At 41.0% G+C, this 16,693-nt stretch overlaps 1 protein-coding gene across 1 annotated transcript in view; it reads right to left on the bottom strand.

Moving 5' to 3' along the window:
- phip (PHIP subunit of CUL4-Ring ligase complex) overlaps positions 1-16,693 on the bottom strand; it is a 244,017-nt gene that overhangs the window by 93,828 nt on the left and 133,496 nt on the right. Inside the window, exons 14-18 of the mRNA XM_078542472.1 lie at positions 14,039-14,192; positions 11,402-11,536; positions 5,724-5,852; positions 2,276-2,501; positions 1,424-1,558 (exon numbers count right to left, since the gene is read on the bottom strand). Coding sequence (XP_078398598.1) covers positions 1,424-1,558; positions 2,276-2,501; positions 5,724-5,852; positions 11,402-11,536; positions 14,039-14,192 — 779 coding nt within the window. The remainder of the gene's footprint in view (positions 1-1,423; positions 1,559-2,275; positions 2,502-5,723; positions 5,853-11,401; positions 11,537-14,038; positions 14,193-16,693) is intronic.

The raw sequence follows: 16,693 nt of genomic DNA, 5'->3' as shown, positions 1-16,693 counted from the left end.
GCTGCAGCCACTGAGGTAGCATTGCATGGAAGGACTAGGGCAGCCTAAGGCACATGGAAGACAAGCACTAAGGGAATGCACAAGGTGATCAGTTGGCTTTTGTACGCAACATGGATTTATTTAATTCATAAATTTGGTTTGGAATGTCTATTTTGTGGTGTCTTTTATTTCTGCACGAAAGCCAAGCAAACGTGGCGATGGCAAGTGTCAGAGGGAAGGTAAGCTGTGAGGCTGTTGGTGAATGGGAATTGGGATTGTGCTTACAGTTATTGTACTCTGATGAGTTCCTCATGGACAGCCTGCAAAGAGCACCCTAATGAGCCACAGACATCTCACAGATTGCTCTCCTGACCTCGCTTGTGTCAGTGATGCGCCCTCCAGGAAAATGTTACAGGAGGAGGCAACTTAACAGGCTGCTTCTGCGTTTGCCAACCAAGACACCGGGTCAGCAACGCCACTGGAAACATGATATTTAGATGGGCATCAGCAATCTGCACAGTCTATACTCCTGCCACCAGTAATGACTGACTCCCTCCAAAATGACCATCTGTACTTCACACATCTGCTCCCTTGGCACTCTCACTACTCAGAGAAGTAACCAATTCATGAAGAATAATTTGTTTTGGATCCTTTTAGTCCATCTTGGGTTTCCTACTTATTTACGTTGAAGTTAGTTCTACTTGAGAGTATCAGTATTAAGAGAGAGCATGGTGTTCAATATTTTCTCCTAGTAATCACTAAGAATGGAATCATTTATTATACTAGCTCAGGCTCATCCTCAGATTCTACTTTGTTTATGTTCTTTCACCTATCTTCTTAGTGTTGCACTACTAAAATACTTACTTCCTAATCTGTTTATAACTCTCCAGTTACAGTTTTTACAGGTTCCTTTTTGACCCTGTATTCATACTCTTATCATGTTTCTGTATGTTCTTCATTCATCCCAGTGAATTCCTTCAGCTTCCTCCCTCCACAATTTATATATGTTGTTCTTCATTCTTACAGGGTTATATTAATTTATTAAATAAATTTACTGCAGGGCTAAATAAATTAAGTTACTATTATTCTGGTGGCAATTCTGTGTTCAGTCAGCTTCTAATCACACAAAGTGAAGTCTCATTTTTATAAAGAAGTACACAAGAAAGGAGAGAATGAAGTTGTTGTTTAAGGAGTATTGAGGCAGACAACCATTTCTTACCAAAATACAGGAGCTCGTGCTTACTTTAGAAAGAGATCTTGGTATCTAATGCAACAGATGATACTCGAGAGCCAATCAAATCCTGCAGAAGCCCTCTGAGGTGACAATTTTGTCTTCATGGACAGACGGATGAATGGTATGGAACTGTCCTGTGCTAATTTTCCTGCTTATTTAAAATAAAAGCTACAATGATACATTTATTGATCAGTTATTAAATTATCTTACCTATTCTCCCTCTGTTCAAGCTGTTGTTGGCACCTGCAGTCAGTCTTTGGTCTTGTTCCTGTTGAAGTCGTTGAATTATGTTGTCTAAAGGGCTGATTTCATGGCTTGCTTGCTGACTAAGAACTTGGTTTAAGCCTAAAGTGATAGTGGCAAAAATAGATTATTTCATTACATAAAGAATTAATAAGCAATCACCATCAGACCCAGCGGTAACATTAGCAGAGATCCTCCTGGTCCACAATATTTTACTAAACACCAGCTTCTAAATGATGGTCAAAAAGAAAATCAGCATCATAGACATCTTTGACAACAGCAACATTTAAAAAACATTTAAAAAATCAGATACCCTGATTGCTATGCTTGGCTTACACATACTCACACTACTTACTGCATTCTACAAATTTACCCTGGCCATGACAATAATGTCCATGTACCTATCATTTTCCAGCATGGTCCATAACATGCCTTAGAAATATATTTGTATTTTTTAAGCATGTGATGATATATTTCACCCAAAAAAACTTAAATGTGTACAGTTTTGTCAGGACATTGATTCTTGGTGAGGTCGTTATCTTCCACATAGAGTGTTTTAAAGCTACACCGACATTAACAGAGCAATAAAAATTCCAACAATTGGACAGACAAGAACGTAACAAAATAAACAAATATTAACAGGTCAGGTGCTTGTGTTTCAGGCTTTTCAATGAAAAGTGTGGATATTTTTAAGTGAATATTAATTAAGTTCAAGAGAGCAATCATCTGTTTTAGATAGTTCAGTTTGTAAAATTGCAAGCCACAATCCTGGATCAGTTTTTAACAATCTCAGAATCTTGGGTTTTTGGTTCATGTTACCTGTGGCAGACACGCCCATCTGTGGGATGAGTTGGTCATCTTTACAGTTCTCCCGGCCAGGTACCAGTCGTTGGTATTTTGGTGGATGGGGATTGCCATCCACATCCACCAGGAATGGAGGTGGCATGAGATGCGGTGCCTGTTGTGTCTGCTCATCCAAGACATAGTTGTTGGCATCACGAATTAGGGGTCGATAATCCGTGTGGAAGAACATCTGATCAGAAATCTACAGCAGGAGATTTTGAAAGATATTGGAATTTACTTTGAAAGCTTTGTTAAACTGATGGCATTCATTTTGGACAGTTTTCCATTGGAAACTACATGAATGAACCAACTGGAAAAAACTTATTATTGATGAAAAGAGGGACGAGTTATTGAAGCTTTTCGTTTTGCACTCATCAGGACAAACACAAGAATGCCAAGTTTCAAATGATCACAACAATTTATACTACAGGGGAAATAGGTGCTGATCGGCTGGTAAGGCAACTCTGATTGGCTAAGGCATTGCCATGGAGAACCAGCGGGAGACGACAGGCTCCCCAAGCTCCTGGGTAATTCAAAAAAGGCGCATGACTTAAACATATTCCTATTGTTTGCAGAGAACAGGTCCCTGCACATGAATACATACATTCATGAAATCATTATTGCTAGATGCTAGAGATTCCCAATAGCTGACACCAGGAAAGGGGAAATAAACATCACAGTCATCACTTGATCTTTGTGGGCAGCCTTTTTTGAGGTCAGTAGTGAACAGGATCACTTCACTGCCTGACCTTAAAATCCAGGCCATCATTTCCAAAAATCATTTTAAAGATGTTGTCCACTCTTGACAAACAACTGTTCATCTATAGTCAATGTCTTCAGTGTTTCCTGATATTAATGTAGCATAATAAATTATTCTTTATACCACATTGCATGTTATGCAGCATTATCCAAGTTATGTGTTTTAGGTTTAAACCAATAAAAGCTCTAATAAAGCACTCTTCCCCATGGCACCTGAATGGAAAATCTTAGGGCAGAATTTTCCCCCCAATGGGGAGGGAAGTTTAGGAGTGGGCGTGCGGAGGCATGCCACCATTTTACGTGGGCGGGCCTTAATTATCCCACCCAGCACGATGTCCGCCATGAAGTGCTATGCACTCCCTGTGTGGGTGGGGCGGGGGGGAGATTCCCTAAGCCGAGAGTGCGCTCTTTTGCGCATGCACACGGAAGAGCGCACTCATCTCCCTGAGGCTAAGTGCTGCCTCAGGGAGATTGGCTCTACAATAAAAAATCTGGAAAATAGAAAGAAATAATTTCCCTGACATGTCCCCTCATGTGGCACTATCACATGAGTTGGGACATGTCCATCACTTTTAAATACACTTTAATTACATTTTTTAAAACCTACATGAAACCTCATCCCGCCCATGGATGAGGTTTCATGCTTTTTCTGATGCCCGCCAGGGCTCCTGGCCTGCCCGCCAACTTTAAGGTTGGATGGGCAGATCCATTAATTAGTTTAATGACTTTGTCAATGGCCTCAGTTGGCCATTTACAGGTCGGCGGGCGCACAGCTGATTCTGCAGCACCCCCGCCCACCTAAAAATTGAAATGGGATGGGGTGATGGCGGGAATTCCGCCCGACGAGATCCCATGTCATTTTACGTGTCGGCGAGTGGGCCCCGCCCCCCCGCTCGCCAACCGGGAAATCCTGGCCTTGGAGTTGGTGTTTCTCTTGATAGTACCAATAAAACCCTGAAAAATAAAGATTTTGAAAAAAAAAAGGCTACATATTTTTACCTGGCTGGCATATCCAAGTAAAAATCATTGGTTACATCAGTAAAATAAAGGAAGCAGTCATGCTGTCACTAAAACTGCCCAACTAGGGTCAAAACAATGATCCCCTAAATCATCATTTTACACCCTTCATTATTCTTTTTTAAAAAATAGAATAACAAGTAAAACTCAGATTTATGCAACCAGAAAATGCTAAATTAATTAATAACTTTAAAACAAAAATAGTAACACATGACAATGCAACAGTGGAATGGAAGGAAGCCATCAAACCCATACCCTCCAACGTAACAGAGACAGCCCAGACCTCCATGTAACACAACCCCAGAGTTCCTGAGAAGGGCATGTTATACCAGGTATAATGGCAAACAGACAAACGTCCTCCACACCAAGTAATGAACAACATACCAGAAATGTTCCATCGCTATTTGATCACTTAGGCCTAGATCTATCTCTGCAACCTTCAATCCAACTTCCTTCAACTTTAAGATTAAAGCAAAATGCTGCGGATGCTGGAAATCTGAAATAAAATCAGAAAATGCGGGAAGAACTCAGCCGGTCTGACAGCATCTGTGGAGAGAGAAGCGGAGCTGACGTTTCGAGTCCGTGAAGAAAGTCAAACGGACTCAAAATGTTAACTCTGTTTCTCTCTCCACAGATGCTGTCAGACCTGCGGAGGTTTTCCAGCATTTTCTGTTTTTATTCCTTCAACTTTACTTTTTTTAATTCAGCAAATTAACACCAACACTGATGGATGTTAATTCTAGATATAATTGTGAGAAAATAAATTTCTACGAATCTCTAGCTGAGGATCACGTTTCCTATATTGAATCTATATCCTCTATATACCATCTGAAGCCAATAAGCCTTCTCACATCTATATGGGCCCCTAATTCATCATTTTAAAGACTGACATTATGTCTCTTCCCAACCTTTAACTCATAGAGAAAAAAAAAATCAATTTCTTACCCAGGATTCATGAGTTCAAAGCCCACCATGACAAGTTGTAAAAACGAATTCAATAAATCTGGTTAATTTGTGGGCAAGTACCAGAAAATGAGCATGTAATCTGCTAGATTTTTGTCAAAATACTACTAAAGTCATTCAAGGAAAGAATCCTGCTAATCCGACCTGTGACTCCAGTCTCAGATTATGTGGTTTACTCTTAATGGTCTCAAGGAAACAGTAAAAGGCCAAAATTTTAAAAATAATTAAGCAACTGGAAGGAAAAATTGAATGTGCTTAATTTCCCTATTGTGAGTAAAGTTAAATTATTGTTGACTTGCAATAATAGATTAACAAAAAAATAATTCTTGCAGTTTGCAGCCTGAGGGGGAAAAAAATCTCCTACATCGTCAAAAATATTGATTCACTCATTTCCTTTTTTGGAAAAAGCAATCTTATTTCACACTGATAAACTCGTCTCTCATGGAAAAACAGCCTGTACAGGAAACACACGTCTGGATAACTTTGTACAGTGCGCTTCTAATCTCCAGTGTCCTAACCTCATGCTAGATTAGCAGCTAAAGAGAATCAAACATTTAAGTAATGAGGAGGTCAAATGACAATATAATCTGAGTGTACTTGCATTGCCTTAGTTTTAAAGAATTAGAAAATGTTCATTACTAGCACAAACAGAAAAAAAATGTTTTTTTTTTTCCTTACTGCATACCTTGTCATATTTACTGCTTGAGCCAAAGCCAAAGATGAGAAGATGCCCATGGGAGTCAGTACATGCAAAATGCTGCCCATCAGGGGAGCACTTACAGTCAAACACTGCTCCATGTCCCTGACCCTCAATCTGAAAGATAAATACATACACAGCATGTAAAAATAACAAGGAAGAAAATACACACGTAAAGCAGTTGCTTATGTTGCATTACAAAAAAAAAATTTTCTAACAAGCAGTTCAGGCTTAAATTTTAGGATGATTTCCAAAGAACAGCATTTTGTCAGTACTACGTGCATGTAGAACATTGAAATTATTGCACTTCTGGTACTGAAGGTTTTTTTAAAAATTAAAATATTACAATCACATTATATTCCCCCAGAATGAAAAAGATTCTGTAACCACACTCACCACAGAAATTAAGCCACAATTAATCCAAGAGAAGTTAGTGATTGAAGACAAAGAAACATCAGCGGCAATGGAAGAGAGACTACTTTGTTCTTTACATGTAAAAGAAATCTTGGCATTTTTATTGTGTGGACTAAAACACAAAACAATTATTGAACTCATGCCTAAGGCTACCCGTTGAGAACAACCAGAACACTACACACAGCATTTCAGCTGCATGAATTACATTCATCGTCCCCACGTGACTCAAGTGGCTTTAAATAGAACTAAGAACTCACAATTTCCAAGTAAAGGTGCTGACAACAGTATGCGCATTTGTAGTTGTAGTGATTACTTGGAGGGAGGAAGGAGATGGCAGTTTTAAGTGCTACACAGGCTCTAGAAGTGGCAGTCATTTGTAGCACCAAGCAAAGAGAGTTCTGGATCATTCAGCAGGTTACAAACTGATGAGGCTAAACGGAAGCATCATTTTTATTCATAATTAGCTTTATAAAAAATTATTTAACCTTTTATCCTCGACCTGTTACCCTCTTAACATCAACTGAAAATACTAATGAGGGAGATTACAAAAGAAAAATAACAAAATCAGATTTCGGCTTTCTCGACTGCAAAAATAAACCACAAAATATTTTACAATTAATTCTGAAAAAACAAAAAGACCCTTGTAATATTCTACGGCCGGGAATTTTCATTGGTCGGGCGGGCTCGGCAGGAGCCAACCGCCTTCCATGATCGGCTCCGCACCGCGATTTCACGCAGGCGGGCCCAGTATGGAATGCCAGTGGAAGCGCTGAACGCTATCTCTGCGGACGGGGGAGGAGAGAGAGTTGGGTCCAGCGCTCTTTCGCGCGCATCTTCAATCTCCCTGAGGCATGGTGCTGCTTCAGGGAGCTGAAGTGATTGTTAAAATAATAAATAAATACAGTAAAAATTTAATGAAACATGTCCCCCCATGTGACTGTGCCACATGAGATGGGACATGTTTTCATTTTTCAAAGAAAGTTTTCATTTAAGTTGTAATAGCTTTAGGAAACCTCATCCTGGTCGTGGATGAGGTTTCCTAAAAAAAACGTAAAGGTTGCATCACCTTATCGCCTGCCCACCAACGGTTAGGCAGCATAAATTTGAAATTAATTAGTTTGTTAATGGCCTTAATAGATCTTTCAATTATCAGCGCGGGCCTACCAAACGAAATATCGTGAGACAGCGCAATGGTCTCAGGACCCATGCCTGATGTCATCGTGCGTCATTTTACGTTCCGGCATGTCGGGCCCGCCCCTGCACGCTAAATGTAAAATTCTGCCCTATGGGATCTTGCAATATTGTTATCCAAAAGCTCCACCAGGCAGTTCAGTTCTGACAGAAAAGATAGAAACTTATTTCATAGAATAAAGTTCAGATATTTTCTCCAAAAACAAAACTGAGTTCTAAGTTATATTCCACAAGAGTTGGATGAATGGCTACAACAGCAAGGTACATTGGGTACATTGAGAGAAAATGGTCATTTCCTGACAACCCAAAGCCAACCTCCTGTCTACACAGTTCAAGTCAAGAGTGTGATGGAATATTCGCCATCTGCCTGGGTGGGTTCAGCCTCTATAACACTCAAGAAACTCAACACAATCCTGGACAGAACAGTTTTCTTAGTTGGCACCCCACCACTGCACTTCATATCAATTCTATCCATCACTCGCTTCCTCTGGCAGACTGTATACAGCCTACAGGATTCACTGTCGTAAATCACCACAGTTCCTCTAATAGCACCTTCCTCCCCTGCTACATCTACCATCAAGAATGGCAAGAACAGCAACGTTGTGGGAATGCAATCACTTCCAATTTCCCTTGGGTATATATCACAGTTCCTTTATGACGGCTGGACCTGTACCCTGGGATTCCCTACCTAACAATATTGTGGGAGCAGCATCACCACAACAACCACAGTAATTTAAGGAGGCCAACTACAAATGGGCAAGAAATGCACCCTTACCAGTGCTGCTCACCTGCAGAGAATAAATAGTGTAAAAAGAGCAGAATAAGGCAATGAGCATGATCACTACCAACCTGGTTTAATACAGAAACACATTCCAAAACATTTCATTAGGAGGTGTGAACAAATGCTTCATTGAAGAGTTTGCTTTTGAGTGTACTTTTCAAGGGGAAATGATTATGGAGGGATTTAGGGAGGCAATTCCAGGATATAGGGCTCATACAGGTATAGAAACAGCCACCATTAGTAGAGTGAAGGGGAGGTGGTGCTGAGGCAAAGGAATGCACAAGAGGGTGCATTAAAAGGGGGTCACAAATTGGGGAGGGGAGTTATTTCACAACACTTTAGAAAGTTACAATAATCGGGAGAAAGGGGCCATTGTAGTATTTTAAACTTGTGGCATTCTACTCAGTGAGGATATGAGGGGGATTTAGTGTGGTACAGGATAAGGGCAGCAGAGGTTTACATTGACTGAAACATAAGGAGAATTGAGATTGGGAGGCTGGCCAGTAAAGCATTGGAATAATGAGTCTGAAGGTGACAACAGGTGATTGTTAGTAAAGGTTGAGAGTAGGTTTTACCCAAGATCTTACAGCTTGACCTAAAGGACATGTTTTTGGCAGTGTAACTAAATCTAAGCTGGATTTGAACTTGAGACCTATAACAGTGACTTTGAGATTCATTATTGTGTCCAATTACATCAAGGCAGAGATGTTCTGAAAATTGTGCACTCCCCACAAATGTATTTAGAAGAATCAACTGTAAGGCAACACTGGGGTTCCATTTATAATATTAAGGTTGGAGGAACACATGTTGGTCCTTCCAAGTTAAATAGAGATCACCGGAAATCAAGACATTTGACAAAAAGCTTCAAGCAGACCCAACTGCTGCACAACTGCAACATAACCTGACAGCTTATGGATAAGTCTGTGACTCAATCAAAACAAACACACCAATTTCAGCAGTACAAATGTAGGGAGCTATTTAGGCCTTGTTCTCCCAAAGTCTGAACTAATCCACTTGCCTGGATGATTGCAGTTCCAACAAAATTCAAGAAGCTCGACACCATCCAGGACAAAGCAGCCCTTTTGATTGGCATCCCATGCCCAAACATTCACTCCCTCTGCCACCGACAAACAATGGCAGCAGTGTGTACCAACTACAAGATGCACTGCAGAAAGACACCAAGGCTCCTTAGACAGCACCTTCCAAACCTACGACTACTACCATCTAAAAGGGCAAGGGCAGCAGTCACATGGGAACACCAGCACTTTGAAGTTCCCCTCCAGGCCACTCACCATCCTGACTTGGAAATATATCGCCGCTCCTTAACTGTCGCTGCATCAAAATCCTGGTACTCCCTTTCTAACAGCACCGTGGGTGTACCTACACCACAAGGGCTGCAGTGGTTCAAGAATGCAGCTCACCACCACCTTCTCAAGGGCAATTAGGGATGGTCAATAAATGCTGGCCCTGCCAGCAATGCTCACATCTCATGAACGAATAATAAAAATAAAACAAGCACCACTACGAAGTCCCCACTTTCTTAAATATTTGCAACAGTGAACTTCTCTTATTATTACTTCAGCAAAGTAAAAGTCAGCAGAGGTACTGAAGGCTTTATATATTCATAATTACAATATGACTGAAAACATCACTCTGGATTGAAGAAACCCAATTTCAGCATCACGATAAGGATTCCTGCTCAAACTCTTATGGCAAAACAACTCTAAAAATAAAAATTAAATAATTGCAGTTCTTGGTGGGGTAGGGGATTTGTTGATCAGAGAACAGGATAGTCCTCTGCAGGAAAATTATACAGCTGGTATTGTTCACAAATCATTACTTGAAAATACATCTCTCTAGATATTATGGGAGAACCAGTCAAGCTCTGTGCTTATGCCCTTGCAGAAACATAGGAACAAATTCTTACTCCTGAGTTAGGAGCACAGAGTCAGGAAAATTCCCGAATCTGAAAAACTGACTCAGTCCCCAACTGTCTGTTTTTAATCCCAGGGTTGGGGACAGGTGCTAATGATGACTACTGTTGACTTCATAATTTAAAATAAAACACTCACTCAAAATTCATTCAATACATTTAAATTCCTGTACTTAATCCCTTATGAAACAAACATTTTTATTCATAGCTCCACATCAAAGACTTTATAACCACTTAGTGCTATCAATCAAACTGTGAATTTACAGTCCTCCCACTGTGATAATGATAGGTTGTGGAATCAGTCATGCAGCATTAATCGTATGATGATAGCCCTTAGGCTTATGTCAACAGACAGCTAGTGAAATTGCAAACACTGATTTTTTTTCAACTGCAGTCAGTATTTTTTAAAAATTAAAGAGCTAGGGGATGCCTTGACATATTGACACTACCCTTGAGTTTATACACTTTTTACACACAATCAGTCTACTTCTAACAATCCCAAAAGGCACTTTACCCCTCCCAAAGGGGCACTTGACCTGGACCTCTCCAAAAGAGTACAACACCTCTCCAAATAATTCTAGCAGCTTTAGACCTTTTGTTCAAGTGTCTAAAGCCTATAAGTTTTGCTTTAGACATCCTACTAATGAAAATTGCAACTGATGTGCAGCTGCCTCCGTGAACTACGGAGGTGCAAACTACCACCCGTCCCTGTTCTTCTCACATCCCATCGAAAATTATGGGTGCCAAGTTTGGGGGTGGGGCTTTGGGAGTCAGGGCTCCAGCGCCATTTTGGCTAAGGCACAGGGCCCTTCTGACAGGGCAAAAATTTGGGCCAAAGTGTCTGCAGCACTGAATAATCAGAAATATACATCCAAAATTCAATAACCGCTTCGGAGACCTGCAGACCTACCACAGAACCACTGAAGCCACAACCTTTGAAGAACAGAGACCAGTTGGGGGAGAAGAAATATTTTTTTTAAATGCATGCTTATGTTGTGCTATGTGCCTAATATGCACCTGTAAAATGCCTACATTTAGTGATAGCAAAATAATCACACTATTCCATCCTGTTCAGTGATGTCTTTCCAGGGCTGTAGCGTAAAAATGTTTTTGTGTACTAATGTATTGAATGATTTTTGTTACGTGCAAAAAAGGCACCTAAACAAAGTATTTGTAATAATGTCAGAAAGGTGACAAAGTACCAAATCTTTGGAATACTCAAAAGAATCTGCATCTCTCTCACCTGAAAATAGATAATTGTGACAATAATGGCAATTATCAATGCAAATAGGTTAAATTCATTTTTAAATTACATCTGTACACTTTAGAAAACATAAGTGTTTGTACCATATTGAAATAAGATCGAATTTTCACTCCCCTCACTATGTCCCAAACGATCACATTGCCATCATGCCCTGCAGAGAAGAGGACCCTGGGGTCAAAAGGATGTGGTTCAAGTACAAACACTTCGTCTTCATGTCCCTGCAACAACAATGTTGAATATTTCATAATCAGTAATACAGATAAAGACTGCCCTTTTTAAAGAAATCAGTAACAAATAATTTTTTTAAAGTATGGAGTCAGCTTGCATATATATGAAGACATCCAACTTTACCTATCCAAGCCCACTTTTAATCTAATATCTCTGTTCTTTGAGGCTGCCCATTAAGCATCAAATTTTGGATAAATAAGAATGATCAAAACTGCAGAAAATGATGAGGATTATAAAATAAATAGAAAGAGGGGTTTGAAAGGCTGAGGGAATATGAAAAAAATTGAGATTAATGGAAAAAGAAAAAGCTAATGTTGTGATCCCCAGCCGAGGTTACCCCTGAACAAGTTTGACGCCAGAGCGGAACCCAGCTTGACAGATCCTAACTTTTATTTGTTTGTTTAGATATGTGGGGAGTAGCTACTGAACGGAGTTGCTGGAGTCAGCTGATGAACTTTTCACAAAAGAATAAAACATTTATTCAACAAGAAAAGGTGGTCTAAATTACAATATTCCTTCACCCACAACTATACCTTTACAGATACATACAGGTTTTTATGGATAACACAAGTTACAAAAGCTATCTTATCGTCTAATGTTCACAGTAAGTACGCAGTTCATGTAAACCAATAGGCACACTGTGGTCAGACACACCACACTCTGAAACCAAGTGACAAATGCCACCTCAACCAGATGCTATGGATCTCTCCTCAACTCCCCCCAGACGCTTGTCACACTGTAAGGCAATCAGTCTCACTGAACTCCGTCCTTCACACGAGGGCTTCCAATCTCCACTCTCCAAGAACTCCAAGAATCTTCTCCCAAACCAGCACTTTCCCACAGATACCTTCCGCAAGGGTTCGCCTCCATAGTTTTGAACTCTCCTTCTGATGTTCCTCTTCCCTGGGTCACCACATGCATTCAAGCTGTCTTCCACACTCAGTCTCTCACCACCTCAGCCGTCAACAATACCACTGCTTCACATGCCCATAGTAAAGAGTTACAGACCTTTAGTTGTCTCTTTCAGAACATCTTGCCTCTTCTGGAGCCTTTATCTCTTTAAGCTTGAAGCTTTAAATCTGAAGCTTGGAGCCTTTCTCTCTGTCTCTCACTCTTAACTTCACTTAACAGGACATTTTCCCATTCCTATCCTTCCTTTGACTAGGAGGTCCTCTTGGGACTTTCCCCTCTTCCACTCCCCTGGATTTCTGGGATTGTTTCTTTAGCTTGGGACTTGCTATCTATCCCTTCTAGACTGCTTCCGCTTCATAGCTATCTTCAAACCAACTGAACTCCAACAGCTTCCAAAACAAACTGCTGTTTCTCTCTTCTTGTGTGTGTGTCTGTGGGAGGTACTTGCCTCTCTGGACTCCTGTTGCTAGGCAACAGTCCAATTCTTCTACCCTTGTATGTTTACCTTCTCTATAAGAGTTGTAAAACTCCTCATTAGAAACGTAAGCACCTTTTTAAAGTGAAACAAAAATGCTATTTGACCTTTCTTAACACACAGATACGGGAATATAAATCAAACTTAAACTTTAAAGCAAAAACTCATTCCTAACATCAACAAATACATACATAACTTACTTACACTATCTCTACTTCTTAACACTAAGTAAATAAGGAATAAAATGATAGCAAAAATAGAGTCAGGGGTCCACTTGGAGACGAAGGGGGTGAGCTTGTACTTGAGAGTGAGAGAATGGCAGAGCTGTAGGTTTACAGAAAATGAAAGTAGACCTGCAGGAATATCAAATGTAGTCATAAATGAGCAACTAATAGAGAGAAATAATCAAAATGATACTCTATTGAAAAATCTTTGGAAAAGGGAATTGGGCTAAATGATGCCTAAATGCCAAATGTTACATGGCTATTGGACAAAGAGAAAATAAATAAACCAGGGACTTCAAGTTCAATTTGTCTATTTCAGCTGTGGATAAACTTGTGGTGAATTTTAGGTGAAGAAAGAAAGTTATTAATAACAACTGTCACAAATAACATGGTTTTGTAGAAAACCTTTTTTTTTAAAAAAAGGGGATTCTTTCTTAAATGCATGGTGTGCAGCTGAACTAGAATCTAAATTTGATCATTAGTCTTAACACTGAGTACAAAAATGTAGCAATGGGGGGCAGGAGATCAGAATGGAGTGACCCAGGCTGAAAGGAAGGCAAAAAACGAGCTGAGCTCCCTCTTGCCATATAGTGTCTTTGCTGAAAAAAATCAGGCTGGTCTGTGATGTCTCCTACAATTGGTGCTGACATACTCTGTGCACAAACATGAAGAACAACCACTTTGCAAAGATACTAAAGAGTGGTCAAGAGGAGCCAGCAGCTTTTGGAGAGAAAGACAGAAAAAAGAACGCTTGCCCTAAATAAGTGGCTTTACTCCAGGTCAGACAGAGGAAGAGGGCATTCTTCATTTCGTAACGCTAACTGAAAATTCTGGTGATGTCCTCAATTAGGTTACTCAAAACCAATAATGCAGCTTCTTACCATCAGAACATGTATGAGCTGACCAGTGCAAGAATTCCAAACCTTCAACGTAAGGTTATTGACTGCTGTAATAACAGTGTTGTCGTGACGATCCCAAGCCACCATGGTTACTTTCAGTTTGTTCACTTTATCTTCCAATCCTTGTGGGTTATACCTTTAAGAGCAAGAACGACTCACATTAACAGCATTCTTTGTAAAGGGAAATTAAACTTCTCAAAATTTATAACTTAAAAAAAACTTTACATTTATATATCACCTCATCACGTCGCTCATATGCTTCACATATGACCAAGTTCTGAGAGTTCCAGTGCATGTTAGCATGAGGTCACAACTGGTAATGATAACTAACTAATTGACCGGTATACTAGGACAAAAAGAAAACTTCTTGTTTTTCACATTATGTAAGTGGTTGTGAACCACATGACCAAAGGAGGGCACCTCTTACAAATTAAGCATTCCCCCTATACACCACTGGAATATCAGTTTTGATTATGAGATCAAACACCTTACATGGGACTCGAATCTACAACCTACTAATTCAATGGTAAGAATGCTACCAACTGAGATAAGTTGATATTCTTATAAATTGTTAAATATGTTGCTTCTTTCAAATAGATTCTCACTGCACATTCAACATCTCTCTCATCCTTTACCTCCTCTAGTAAAATTCAGATTAAAGTAGTGTCTATCTGTAGCATTCCTGATTCAGGAAGAGGGGACAAGAGTTGTTTATACACCTTGCAATTAGTTTAACTTAACACTCCAACACTACCCTGAGGAACTTCTGCAGTGATGTCCTAGAGCTGAGGTGACTGACCTCCAACAACCATCTTCCTTTATGCTAGGTATGAATCCAACCAGCGGAGAGTTTCCCCCCGATTCCCATTGACTCCAGTTTTCCTTGGGCTCCTTGATGCCACACTCAGTCAAATGCTGCCTTGGTGTCAAGGGCAGTCACTCTCACCTCACCTCGGGAATTCAGCTCTTTTGTCCATGTTTGAATCAAGGCTGTAATGAGGTCAGGAGCTGAGTGGCCCTGGTGGAACTCAAACTGGGCATCAGTGAGCAGATTATTGCTAAACAAGTGCAGCTTGATAGCACTGTTGGTGACCCCATCCATTACTTTACTGATGATCGAGAGTAGGCTGATGGGGCGGTAATTGACCCGGTTGGATTTGTCCTGCTTCTTGTGCACAGGACATACCTAGGCAATTTTCCACATAGCCGGGCAGATGCCACTGTTGTAGCTGTACTGGAACAGCTTGGTTAGGGGCGCAGCAAGTTCTGGAGGACAAGTCTTCAGTACTATTGCTGGAATGTTGTCAAGGCCCATAGCCTTTGCAGTATCCAGTGCCTTCAGCCGTTTCTTGATATCACGTGGAGCGAATCGAATTGGCTGATGACTGGCATCCATGATGCTGGGGATCTCCGGAGGAGGCCAAAATGGATCATCCACTCAGCACTTCTGGAGATTGTAGCAAATGCTTCAGCCTTATCTTTTGCACTGATGTGCTGGGCTTCTCCATCATTGAGGATGGGGATATTTGTGGAGCCACCTCCTCTAGTGAGTTGTTTTAATTGTCCACCACCATTCACGGCTGGATGTGGCAGGGCTGCAGAGCTTAGATCTGATCCGTTGGTTGTGGGATCGCTTAGCTCTGTCTATCACTTGCTGCTTATGCTGTTTGGCACACCAGGTTGACACCTCATTTTTAGGTATGCCTGGTGTTGCTCCTGGCATGCTCTCCTGCACTCTTCATTGAACCAAGGTCAATCCCCTGGCTTGATGGCAATGGTAGAGTGGGGGATATGCTGGACAATGAGGTTACAGATTGTGTTTGAGTACAATTCTGCCGCTGCTGATGGCCCACAGTGCCTCATGGATGCCCAGTCAGATGCTAGATCTGTTCGAAATCTATCCCACGATGGAGGGCATCCACAACAACTGTGCGGTGGTCACTCCTACCGACGCTGTCATCTGCGGCAGGCAGGTTTGGTGAGGATGAGGTCAAGTATGTTTTCCCTCTCCCTCACCACCTGCCACAGACCCAATCTAGCAGCTAAGTCATTTAGGACTCAGCCAGCACTGTTCAACATGAAGGAATACTGATTCATCATCTGAGGGATGGTAGTACATGGCAATCAGCAAGAGGTTTCCTTGCTCATGTGTGACCTGATGCCATGACCAGGTTTCATGGGGTCTGAAGTCGATGTTAGGACTTCCAGGGCAATTCCTGACGGTATACCACTGTGCCGCCAGGGATGGTGATGGTGGTGTCTGGGACATTTTCTCTAAGGTATGATTCTGTGACGGGCATTTTCAAATTCAACCACATTGCTGTGGGTCTGGAGTCACATGTAGGCCCAGGCCAGGGGACGACAGATTTCCTTCCCTAAAGGGCATTAATGAAACCAGATGGCTTTTTACAACAAATGGTTCCATGGTCGTTATTAGACTTCTAATTCCAGATTTTTATTGAATTCAAATTCCACCATCTGCTGTGGCGGGATTCAAACCCAGAGTATTACCCTGGGTCTCTGGACAATACCACTACGCTATTGTCACCTCGCTGAGGGTGGAGGAGGCACAAATGGTGGTTTAAGAAGCTGATTGATGGTGGAGAGAAGCTGGGGTGACCGTGATCTCATTCAATG

The sequence above is a fragment of the Cetorhinus maximus genome, chromosome 5, assembly GCF_964194155.1.
Source record: "Cetorhinus maximus chromosome 5, sCetMax3.hap1.1, whole genome shotgun sequence".
Taxonomy (NCBI): domain Eukaryota; kingdom Metazoa; phylum Chordata; class Chondrichthyes; order Lamniformes; family Cetorhinidae; genus Cetorhinus; species Cetorhinus maximus.
This window is presented reverse-complemented; position numbering and strand designations above follow the sequence as displayed.